Source organism: Psammomys obesus, unplaced genomic scaffold (genome assembly GCF_907164565.1).
Source record: "Psammomys obesus unplaced genomic scaffold, mPsaObe1.curated_primary_1811, whole genome shotgun sequence".
NCBI lineage: Eukaryota > Metazoa > Chordata > Mammalia > Rodentia > Muridae > Psammomys > Psammomys obesus.
In genome coordinates, this window is record NW_026596079.1 from 1059234 (window position 1) to 1071822 (window position 12589).

The window sequence follows — 12589 nt, forward strand, 5'->3', positions numbered from 1 at the left end:
TGCCTCCGCGGTTCTCCTGGCCCCAGGAGTCTGGCTGCGGCGGCTGTAAGGAGGCAAGCGGAACCACCAGGAGCGTAGAACTGGGAGGGTATGGAGAGGCTCGGGATGTATTGGGAGTTTGGGGGGAGGGTGGATGGGGGTGGGATGGTTTCAGACCACCCGGAACTAGGTGCTGCCCCGCAGCCCCTCTTGCTTTATGCAGAGAACGACACCTCCCTGGGATCAGGAAATTGCGGAACTGGACAGGAGGTGCTTGAGTGTGGGCAGAAAACCGCTGCGGCGAAGGCAGGCTCGGTTGGCGGCGGGGGTGGGGTGGGGTGGTGAAGCCGAGACAGCCACTGAGGGGCTCCCCCCGGTGAAGCGGGGTCGGAGAGGCACCAGCTCGAGGTCCGCTGACTCTTTCTCGGCCCTTGGCCTGAGGGCGAGGCACAGAGCCCACATTGTGCCCCCAAGCTATGCCACCCCCGCTGAGACAGAGCCCCATTCACCTCTTCGCACGCCAGTGCTCTTGGGGCAGGGAGCTGGGGCGTGTGCACGCCTGGGGAATGCGTGCGCTTTGGCTGCTCCTGCAAGTGAGCTGGTGGGTTGCTAGAGCTGCTGCCGGGCTCCCCCGGGCCTTGCGGCATCCGAGTTCCCGCAACCCACGCCGCTGCGGCTCCAGCTATTTATAGGCCTTTGCTGCAGAGATCGCAGAGACAGAGGTGGGACTGTGCGGGCTGGAGGTGAGGTAGAGTTGATGGAGAATCCTAAAAACCCGAGACTGGAGGGAGAATGCAGTGATCAGGGACTGGGGTTGAGGGTCCTTTTCTGAAGAGTGGGACAGGCAGTGTTTGCTGGTGGCCTCGTTGCCAGCCCGTTGGAGGGGCAGAAGAGGGGGAGTCCAATTTTGAAACGCAGGGAATGGAAGGGCCAGTTGCCCCTGTGACAGATCGCGTACTTGAAGGTAGTGCCCTCTTCCCCTCCGGTTTGACAGGTGGAGGGTGGAGTCAGAGACCTGTGTTGGGGGTGGGGGGCGGGGTGTGGGGATAGTCAGCAGTTAGGTAACTAAGAGACAGGAATGATGGTCAGCGTGTGTGCTGAAGGACGCGAGGATAGATTAAGAACAGGGAAGAGAGTGTCAAGCCTGGGATGAACACCAGGGGTCAGTGTGTGGGCAAGATGGGGCCTAGGAGGCTTTTGGTATCAATGTTTAGGTTAAGGAGGGGATAGGTCAATGTGTGACTCCCTCTTACCATCCCCCCAGGAGACCATGTCAGGGGAGGACTCCGAGGTTCGGCCAGCGGCAGTGGCAGAAGGTAGTTCCAATGGAAGCAGTGGCTCACCCAGCCCCGGGGACACACTGCCCTGGAATCTTGGAAAAACGCAGAGAAGCCGGCGAAGTGGTGGTGGACCTGTGGGCAATGGAAGCGTCTTGGATCCTGCCGAGCGGGCAGTCATCCGGATTGCAGGTAATGGGGAGGGGTCTGGTCCGCTTGCCTCACTAGCACGGGTGTTCAGCACCTTATTTGTACTGCTGGACTGAGGGAGAGGCCAGGACTGATCAGCTGTGAGGGAGGGCTTAGCCTGTCCCGGAACCTATAGGCAGCACAGCTCCACCTGCTGGCTCTACCTCGGTAGATACAGCGGTTGGCGGTCCTTTTACGTCAGGTCTGAGGCTTCCTGCTGTCAGTGGTCTCGAGGAAACAGGTCCAGGTGCCCACTCCCGTGAGAATAATTTCTCGGGCTCTGGAGGTCAAACTTCTTCTCCTAGTCTTGGCTGCCCTCTGAGGGGGGGGGGGAGCACATTGCTACCCGAAAGGAGAGGATGTTTAATCTGTGAGGGCCCTAGAACCTCCACGAGCCACGGTCTGAGCTTTCAGGAGCTGCCAGTCTGAGGATGGGAAAGACCCAGGTGAAAGGCACCATGGGAGGGCAGCAGGTGGTGGGAGGGTAGCGAGCTGCAGGGCAGCCTGTTCCTTTGGGAAGTGGGTCACCTAAGGCTGGAGGCCATTGGGTGGCAGGTCCTGAGAACGGGAGCCCTGACCGGGTTCCACCAGCAGGGCCCCCCTAGGGGATGGGGAGGCATTTGAAATGCGGGAGCTGGGTAGACTGAGAGCTGAATGGCCAGGGGCTGAGCATGGAGGTGGTACAGCATCCAGGAGCTTTGTTGGTGGAAGCATGGCAGCAGCGGAAAGGAACAGATAAGGGATGTGCCCTGCACCCTGCCTCAAGGACTATTCATGATCTGCATGCATATGCACACACACACACACACACACACACACACACACACACACACGAACACACTCTAGTGACTTTATGAAAGGGGTTATTTTCCCAGCTGGAGTCCTGAATACCTTTCTCTACCTCAGACCTTTAAAGACAGGGGTGAGGGTAAAGGCAGGGTACCTCAGCAGCCCCCTTTGCCAGTTGGGTGGTTTCAGTGTTCGCTGACCCTCATGCTGTAGCCAGCCCCACTTGCTGTCCTTTTTGTGCTCGCTGGTAGTTTTCTAGTGACTGGTTTCTAGACACAGAGCTTCTGCTCTGGTGAACACAGTGGGTAAGGTTTCCAGGAACAGTGCCGGGTCGGTCGGTTGGGAAAGGAGGGTGTGTCAGTGCTGGGAGACGGGCCTGTGTCAGATGGATGGGTAGAAAGGGACTTTTTTTTTTTTTTTTTTAAATCACTAGGGTGTTTACTTTTGTAAACCGTGTACTCCGTTCCTCTTATGTGCGACTGTTTTTTTTTTCCCCTGTGTTCTAAGGGCTTCTTACATTTCGGAGATATCCCACTATATCTCCACTGTTATGGCCGAGGAAAGTTGTAACAGAAAAGGAGGGAGAGAGCCAGGCAGGAAGAGCCTCGCTCAGGTGGCCAGGTGAAGTTGCCGGGGGCGAAGGAGTTGGAGCAGTCGCGGCTGACCTAGGGAAATGGCCACCTTAGGCTGAGTTCTGGGTAAGGAGGGCTAGCCTGTCAGCCGCATCTGGTTCCCGAGCAGGCAGGGAAGTGTTTGCAACTGGTTGTGTGTGTGGGATCAAGGCTAGGGTTCCCGCGAAGGGGCGCCACGCAGCGGGTACAGCTACCGGGCAGGTCCCCGGCTGTCCGGCCCGGCCCCGCCCCGCCCGTGGGGCATCCTGGGTGCGGGGCGGGGCGGGGGAGGCCCCTTTAAGCCGTGCGCGCGGAGGCGGCGGGGGCAGAGCGGCTGCCAGGGCTGGCCTTGCGCAGCGGCCCGTTGCGTTCTGCTCCCGCTGGCATGGCCCATCTGCTGACACCTGGCCCACCACCCAACGAACAGGACTTTATCCAGGCCTATGAGGAGGTGCGGGAGAAGTACAAAGGTAGGGAGCCTCTGGCCCCTGTCCGCCCTTCGGGCGCGCGGGCCCCTCCAGGTTAGACAGCCTGACAGCCGGCCGTGTCCCCAGCTGCTGTCACCGACCGTTTGTCCCAATAGAGTCCAGTCAGTCGCCGCAAGTCTCACCAGCCTCGCTCGCTCCCTGCAGCCTTTGGGGCCCAGGGAAAGGATAGATGCGCTCCATTGAGCCCCCGTGTCTATGACCTTAATAGGACATCTTGAGGCACGGGTGGGTGGGGTGGGCCCTGGTGGGGGCGGATGGCTGTGTGTGTATGAAGCCGGGCTTGTCAGGGTTCCACAGTCTAGACCAGTGTCTGCTGCCTTTACCCGGCAGACACGTGGGTCACGGTTAAGCCATCCCCTGTCTCTCCTCTGGGGCAACTGCCTGTGTGGGGTGGGGGTGGCTGCTACCGCCTGGCAGTGAATGGCATAGCTGCTGCCTCTCCTCACCTCCCCAAACTGGCCAGGGCTGAGCCACACCCTCCCTTGGCAGGGAGCTCCATTGCACCCTGACTTTGTCCCTTGAAAAATAGCCCCTTCTTGTCCAGAGGAAACCTCAGAGTGTCCATCCAGTCCAGTGTGTGGCTTTGGCAACTTATCTGCTTCATGACACCCCCCCCCCAGCCCTGGCCCTGCCCAGGTTCGGGTCGCTGTCGGTCACTCAAGGCCCAAATGCTTGCCTCTGGGTTGGGGTCCGTGAGTTCTACCCAGGCATGAGTCTGGTTGTACCTCCCAGCCCTCAGAGACTTAGAGGCCGGCATATGTGCCACCAGGGACGATTGATATGGAGGGCCCAGGCAGAGCCCAACAGAACAGGTTCCAGCTCCACATGGCTGGTTTTGCTGGCTCTGCCCCCAAGGGCAGCTCAGGGAGAGAAGTCTTGCTGCAGCTTTGCCTGGAGCTTGTGGTACCGCTCCACCCCATACCTTATCCAGGCAGGGTAGGTTTCACGTGCTCTGGGCACAGTGGGTGTGCCGTGTGTGGTTCTGCTAGTTCTGTGGCTGGCCTGTTTGCTCATGAGCATCAGGTAGAGATGTCCCTGGGGCCGTGGGCTCTGGAGCCTGACCACTGTGCCCCTGGAGAATCATTTGGAGGGCTGGCTTGATGTTCACTCCTAGAGGGGCTACCTGGGAAGGTAAGGAAGGCAAGGAAATAGTCGTCTGTCTGGGCCACAGCCTTCCTGGCATCCTCCAGGATAGTACTGTGTAAACTAGTATTGATGATGCAGAGTAGTGCCTCTCAAACCTTCCCTGTCTGGTCTGTTTGCTGGGCTACATGGTTCAGTGTCAGAGCCTTGTGTAAGCATCATGTTAGAGGCATCCCTGGTTCTTCTTCCTGGGGTGGGGGCTTCCTGCTCATCCCAGAGTGTACTGACAGGTCCCTGTAGGTTCCTGAGACCCAGCTCTCTGTCCTTTCCTAGCCTAGTTCCACTGGAGGCAGAGGGTCATACTGGGCCCACTGGGCGGTATTGACCCTTGTCTGTCGTCGGGCTTGGCATTGGAGGGTGGCGAGAGGGCGATGGGTGCTCCCTGAAGTGGAGTTGCCACGTGACAGTGCAGCTGCCCGTGCCTGTATGTCTCACCATCCTCAAAGTAGCTGAGTTGCTAAGCAGGATAGCAGGTGCTGGGGGCTCCTGGAGCAGTGACTGAGGACCAAGAATGCTTCCGAGGCACGCCAAGGCACCAGTCTCCTTGACTCTGACTCCATAGAGAGCATAGCTGAGGACTGGGGCTACAGGCCGAGGCAGGGAACAGCCCAAAGGAGGCCAAAGGTGCCCCAGGTATCCCATTTCCTTTTGAGGCCTGACCTTAGTGATCTCATTGAGACCAGACCCTATTGGTCCCATCAGGCTGCCGAGGTCCCTGGATTGCAAAGACATGGGGAGTTGTCTCCAGTGAGGAAGGCAGAGGGTCTGGCACCTAACATTAGCCAGCGAGTTCCTTGAAGGTGGTTATGCCTCTCTCCTAGGCCCAGCTTACCACTGGCCTTTTCTGTGGAAAGGAGGGAAGCTCTGAGAAAGACTCCAGTCTTTAAAGCAATGCTACCTTTTTCTTTTGACGCTCATCCTGCTGACCTTCACTCCTATTTACAACCCCCCAGGCCTCTTCCCTAGAGTCATTCCTGGCTGCTCTTGGTTGGAAATCCCCAGCCTTCCCCACAGGGCAATGCTTTCCCCCAAACTTTCTAAACTTCCTGTCTACTTGAGTCTCTCTGTCTTCTTGACCTGTCCTGCCTTCTCTCCATGGAGATTCCTGCACAGTTGAAAACTACTGGCTGGAGTACTTGTGACTGGAGAGCTCTGGAGGGCTGGGGAAAAGGGTGGGTTGGAAAAAAGACTGGGAGCTGAGTCAGTTTGTCTACAGCAAGACCTGTCTGAGGGCTCCCAAACTCCTTTGAAGGCTGTGACCTACCTGGTCCTACCGTAGGTGGTGCCCTCTCCAGTGTTCCTGTCCTTTTCCACACTGGACTCTGAGCTCTGTTATCTGTGTCCCTGGCACCAGCACTACCCCCCCCCCCCGAAGCTGCGGTTTGCAGGGAGTCTGCACGGATGCATGCTGACTGTATCAGGTACCTCTCAGTAGCGCTCTGCTGGCCAAGGGTGAAGGCTAGCGGTTGTTTGGGTGCTCTTTGGAGAGGACTTATGATCTCTATACTGTGGAAAGTGGAACACCCTAAAAACAAAAAAAGCAAAACAAAACAAAAAGCCAAAGTCTAGTACAGTACAACTACCGTAAAGAAAAGTAGTAAAAGGTGCTGTGTGTGTGTGTGTGTGTGTGTGTGTGTATGTGGGGGGGGGGAGGGAGAGGGAGGAGCTAGAGCTTCCTGTTCTCACTAGCTCTCAGACTATGATGACCTCTGGAGTCACTGGCTTTCCTTGTCAAGCCCTTATTCTGACCTCCTGCTTATTATTGTCTGGATGTACTTCACATGTCACAATACAAGTCACTTATTTAAAGTGTACAGTTTGGCGGGCAGAGGCAGGAAGATTTCTGAATTCAAGAGAAACCCTGTTTGGGAAAAAAAAAAGTATACAATTCAACATTTGTTTTTAGAATATTGACAGAGTTGTACACCCCTCATAATCAATTCCAGAATATTTTGTCCTCTAGTCCCTGCTGTCACTGATCTGCTTTCAGCCCTTATGCCCTCTTTTTCGTGACAGGATCATACAGACTATCGAGACTGGTCTTGAACTCCCAGCGCTCTTACCTTTACCTCCTGAGTGTGGAGTTTACAGACAAATGCCACCATGGTAGAATATTTCATTTTATTGATAGCGACATTTGTTTGTTTATTTATTAGTTGATGGATGTTTGAATCATTATGACTGATGGGACTATTGACATTTGCATACACACGTGCGTGCGTGCGTGCGTGCGTGTGTGTGTGTGTGTGTGTGTGTACTTGTATCTTTCTCTAGGGTAGATGACTAGGCATGCAATTGCTTGGTCATGTGGTAACTATATTTAACCATTTGAGGAACTGCCAGATGGTTTTCCACAGTAGCTGAAGTATTCCACTCTCCCAATATACTCTGTTTCTAATTTCTAATTTCTTCACTCCATTTTGTCCCCCCTTTCCTTCCCCTTATCTCCATCTATTAATTTTTCTATTATCTTTTCCTTTTGTGGAGTGGGTATGGAACCCAGGGCTTTCAGCATGTTAGGTGCCTTTTAAATGTATTAAAGTACTTAAGTTTTGAAAAATATTTTTAATTGGAAAAACTTGCACTTAGTTATTTATTGGGTGGGGCGAGCTTGTGTCACGGTGAACCTGTGGAGGTTAAAGGACAATCTGTGGAATTTACTCTTTCTTTCTACGTGAGTATCAGGGATTGAACTCAGGTCCTCAGCCTTGGTGGTAAGTGCCTTTACCCACTGAGCCATCTTTCCAGCTCACATATGTATTGTGTTTTAATTATCATGTGTCTTATTTATTTATTGGTTACTTGTTCTTTATATGGTATATCTAAGACACCGTCACTCTAACCAAAGCTACAAAGATTTTTGCTTATGGTTTTTTTTTTTAATTTTTTTTTCTCTTCTTTTTCTGTGGTGCTGGGATTTCAGGGCTTCGTGAAAGCCCTGAAAGGTGAGGAGCACTACCAAGCTCCACTTCTAGTCGTATATATTTAGCTCATTAAATTTTTTTTTTTTTAAGTTTCTGGGTATATTGTCTGCTTGTATGTACACCGAGTGTGTGCAGTGCCTGTAGTGGCCAGAAGAGGGCATCAGATTGTCCAGGAGTTACAGATGGTTGTGAGCTGCCTTGGCTGCCTTGTAGGTGCTGGGAATCAAACCTGCATGATCAGGAAGAGCAGCCAGTGCCCTTATTGGCTTAGCTACCTCTCTAGCCCTGTATTTAGTTCTTATGTTGAGGTCTCTGGTCTGTTTTGAGTTCATTATGTTCATGACATGAAATAGATGTCCGTGATAGCATGTGAATATCTTGTTATCCCAGCATGATTTGTTGGTTGTTTTTTTCCCCCTCTTATTGGATGCAGTCTCATGTTTTAAAATGATTACAAAATACTCTGTTACTTGGAAGCATCACTGTTTATTTACTTGATTCTTTTAGATGGACATTGAACTTGTTTTAAAAGGTCATCGGGGCTGGTAACTTGGCAGTTAGGAGCACTTACTCCTCTTCCGGAAGACCCGGGTTCTATTCTCAGAACCCACTCTGGTTGGCTTATTTCTTCTGATTTAGCTCCGGGTGATCCAACACCCTCTCCTGGCTGCTGCAGGCACCTGCACTCATGTGACATACACACAGACACATACCCACATATATGAATTAAAAAGCTGTCAAAGTAAAGCCTTAAGAACAAAGTAGAATAGTAAAAAGGTTGTATTTCTAGGACCAGTGAGCTGCCTCAGTGGCTGAAAAGCGCTTGCTGTGTGGGCTTGACAAGCGGAGTTCAATCCCCATGGAGGAAGGAGAAAACTAACTCTGAAGGTTGTTTTCTGGCCTCCACAAGCACTCCTGGCACATATGTACACACACACACACACACACACACACACACACACGCTAATAAAAATTTAAAGTGCTGTATTTCTAGGCCGTTCTCCAGTGTAGACGAATCTTTCAGATGCAACGCCGAACTTTCTACAGTCTTGCTGAGAATTCTAATTTGAGTCGTTCTGTGCTATCTGATTATAATGAAAGCCAGTATTGTTTCCTAGAGTTTGTTAACCGTTCGTGTTTCTAAAATATTATTTTTTGAGAGATGAAGTGGGTAGAGAGATGGATGTCATACATGTGTTCCAGTGCAGAGGGCAGCTTTCAGCTGTTGGTGCTCTCCTTCCGCCACGTGTGTTCTGGGGGTTGAACCTAGGTTGGCAGGCTTAGTGGCAAGAGCCTTGACCCGCTGAGCCAGCTCATGCCTCTGCTTGCCTTTTTTGTTTGTTTGTTTTTGTTTTGTTTTCTGAGACAAGGTTTCTTTCTGTAGCCTTGGCTGTCCTGGAACTCACTTCGTAGACCAGGCTGTCCTCAAACGCAGAGATCTGTTTGAAAATGTTAATTTTGATAGGATTTTTCCTCTCTCTCTCTGTTTCTCTGTGTGTGTTGGGTGACGTGAGTTAAACGTGTGTGTGAGAGAGAGTACACATATGTGAGCATATATGCAGAGGTCAGAGAACTACTTCAATGTCATTCCCGGTGCCATTCTTTTTGTTTGTTTGTTTTGAGACAGGGACTCTCACTGGCTGGGCTGGTTGGCCAGGGAGCCCTATAGTTCTGCCTAGGTCTGTCTGTCTCCCCGGCTCTGGGATTATAAGCATTTGCTGCTACACCTGGCTTTTGTTGTTGTTGTTTTACTTTTTGTGTGTGTGTGTGTGTGTATGTAAGCATTTCCTTTATTATTTTTTTAATGTGTGTGAGTATTTGCTTGCATACGTGTCTGCGTAGCCTGCAGAGGCAAGAAAAGAGTTAGATCCCCAGGAACGGGAGTTACAGATAGTTGTAAGCCTCCACGCAGGTGTTGGGAATTGAACCCAGGACCTCTGGAAGAGAGCAAGCGCTCTTCACCACTGAGCTGTCCCTCCAGCCGCACACCTGACTTTTAACATAGTTGATAGGATTCCTCATGCCTGTGTGGCAACCATTTTCCTTACTGAGCTAGTGCTCCGTTTTTTTTTAAATTTCTTTTCACTTGAAATATTTATATCTTTATGCATTATGTAAATTTCGTATTTTCTGGTTATTTTGTAAGCAAGTGAAGTTTTTGTTGAAATATAGCCTTTCTCTAGAAAAATGTACAAGTTCTCCACATACAGCTTCAATATTAAAGTTGCCCTGTGACCGCCACCCAGACCATGAAACACTTTTGGATCCTTTGTATTCTAGTTGCTGAATCTAACCTGATCAGTTGGTCTTGTCTTGTTTTGTTTTGGGGAACAGGGTTTCTTTTCTGTGTTGCCTTCGCTGTCCTGGAACCCACTCTGTAGACCAGGCTGACCTCAAACTCAGGGATCCATCTGCCTCTACCTCTCATCTATCAATCTGTCTTTATTTGAGTTTGTCTTTATATGAATGACTTTGGGCAAATTAGTTTTAACTATTTATTTTTAAGATGAAAATAATTATTAGAGCCAGGAGTGGTGACACAATCTTTGCATCTCAGCACTCAGAAGGCAGAGGCAGATGAGTCTCTGAGTTTGGGGCCAGCCTGGTCTACAGAGCAAGTTCCAAGACAGACAGGGCAACACAGAGAAACCCTGTCTCAAAAACAAAACAAAACAAAACAAAACAACCAAATAATAATAATTAGCATTATTACTTGAGGTGGGGTCTTGCTCTGTTTCTCAGTCTGGTCTCAAACTCTTGTGTTCAAGTGATCTGCCTCAGCTGAAACTATCTGTAACACAGTTCCTAGCCAGAACAGTCTTTCATATTTGCCAGTTTTCATTCTGTGACCTTTGGATTTTATGCTGTGCTTTGAATGGCTTTCTTTTACTGAAAAACAAAACAAAAAAACCAGAACCATGGGTAGGAGACATTGCCCAGTGGCTAAAAGCCCTTTCTGCTTTTCCAGAGGACCCAAGTTTGGCTTTCAGCATCCACATCTGGAGGCTCACAATAATAGCCTGTAGCTCCGGCTCCAGAAAAGTTCAGTGTCTTCTTCTGGCACCTGCACACATGTGCGCACATACAGAGAGACACATACACATGAATGAAACAGAACAAAAACAAGCCAGGCAGTGGTGGCGCACGCCTTTAATCAAAGCACTTGGGAGGCAGAGGCAGGCAAGTCTCTGTGAGTTCAAGGCTACCCTGTTCTAGAGTGAGTTCCAGGACATCCAAGGCTGTCAAGGGAAACCCAGTCTCGAAAAAACAAACAAACAAAACCCGAAAACCAAAACCACATACTGTCTGTTTATTTTCTATCGTTAACTTGTTTGGAATTTTGGGGGTGCTGAAATCTGTAAGAGGCTTCAGGGTCTGGATGGGTGTTCGTGGCAACAGGGAGCATTTTAAACATCTTTTCTCCCACCAAACTGAGAGCAGGGTCCACAGCTTGTTGCACCTCTACATCCCTGAGTTGAGCCCCTCTCCAGTTGTTGGAGGGACAGGTGGACTCCAAGCTGTACCCCACAGGTACCCCAGCTTCCTGAAATGATTCCATCGTTCCCCTAAGAGTCGGCTGAGATGGCAATGAAGATGGAGAGCAACCTGGTGGAGGCAGCAGGTTCATGTTAGGGAAAGTAGAATGATGGGTTAGCATGGGTGTGTACAGCTGACTCTGAGATGGGGGTGTGTGTAGAGAGCCAAGGTGCTGAGAAGCGCTGGGTTGGGCTTGACTAGAGACAGTTTATCTGGAGCCAAGTCAGACCCTCTAAGTCTAGGGACTGGAAAGATGCAGAACATGAGCTAAGTGGAGAGGGCTACCTGGGCGTGAGGCCCTCCACCCCCACTTTTCCCCAGATAAGTCCTCCAGCCTTGGCTAGCTGGGAACTTTTATGTAGACTAAGCTGGCCTGTCTGCCTTTGCCTCCCTCGTGCCGGAATGAAAGGTCCTCGCCACCTCATCCAGTTTGAGCATCAAGTCCTGAGAGCAGGCACAGTCCTGGAAGCAGGGGATGGGGGAGTGTAGGGACCTCAGCCAGATTCTTTAGGGGTGCAGTCAGAATCCAGACACTAAGGGTTGTGTGGGAGGCCGCTGGGGAGTAGAAGCTGGTGGGAGATGAAGGTGATTCCTGTGTTGCTGGGGATACAGGCCTTTGCTGCTCTTCATTCCCGACCTCTCTGTGGGGCTTGGGTCCTGGTTTAGCTGTGGAAGGCTCCTCTAAGTTGGGCAGCTGGCTGTTGACAGGGATACTTATTGTTTCCCCAAGGCAAAGGAACCCCTGACCCAGGAAGAAAGAGGAGGCTATTCTGCTGCCCTTTTTTGAGAGGAGGCATGCTTGTAGCTAACTGGTCCTGCTTATAGCATCTTGGAAATCTAGCACCCCCATTTCCTTCTGTCTGTCCCTTCAGTCCAGGCTGGCAGGGTAACTTCTGGCATAGTGCTTTCATAAATCTGTGTCTTCCTTCTGTGTCACAGAGAGCCAGGCCGCTAACCAAAAGTGCCTGCCACAGGGCTTTTCTGGGTAATCTCTTTCCTCCTGACTCTGCAGAGGCGGCTGAATGGACTCATGAGTCACAGTCAGGCAAAAGGCTATCTAGTCACACAAGTGGCTTTCTTTGCAGAGCATCCTGTCCAGACAGTCATGCTCTGCATGTCGGCATCGCTGTGCGCACTGAATAGCCTGTGACTTTCCCAAATCACCAGTGCTGGTTCCTTTTTGCCTGAGAGTTCCTTCCTCGATTTCTTTTTCTTCCTGTCTTTTCATATGAGGCACAAGAAGAAGCTGAGCTATAGCTCTTTGGAAATCTCTTCAGCTAAATATCCATGTTTTTTGCTTACAAATTCTGGTAGAACAGAACCCAGTCAACTTTGGCTGCCGCAAGACAAAGATTGCCTTACTTCTAGTATCCAAGACTGTGTTTTCTCGTTTATTTCTTCTTCCTGGATCTGGCTCTGTAGACCAGGCTAGCCTCAAACTCAGAGATCCGCCTGCCTCTCTCCTCCTTCTTGACAGGATCCTACTAGGTATTCCTGGCTGGCCTGGAATTCACTATATAGATCAGCATGGCTTTGAATTTATAGAGATCTATCTGCTTCTGCCTTTGGAGTGCCAGGATTAAAGGCGTCTTCCTTCCTTCCTTCCTTCCTTCCTTCCTTCCTTCCTTCCTTCCTTCCTTCCTTCCTTCCTT

General features: G+C 51.0%; 1 protein-coding gene across 3 annotated transcripts in view; it reads left to right on the plus strand.

Moving 5' to 3' along the window:
- Nucleotides 1-24: 24 nt before the first annotated feature.
- Plec (plectin) overlaps nucleotides 25-12589 on the plus strand; it is a 62331-nt gene continuing 49766 nt past the window's right edge. For 2 of the 3 annotated variants that reach the window (XM_055626382.1, XM_055626389.1), the window contains exons 1-2: nucleotides 25-88; nucleotides 1244-1448. In XM_055626382.1, coding sequence (XP_055482357.1) covers nucleotides 1250-1448 — 199 coding nt within the window. In that variant the 5' untranslated portion in view covers nucleotides 25-88; nucleotides 1244-1249. Of the gene's footprint in view, nucleotides 89-1243; nucleotides 1449-3181; nucleotides 3316-12589 lie in introns of those variants that run through there. The other variant, XM_055626386.1, reaches the window with a different exon arrangement.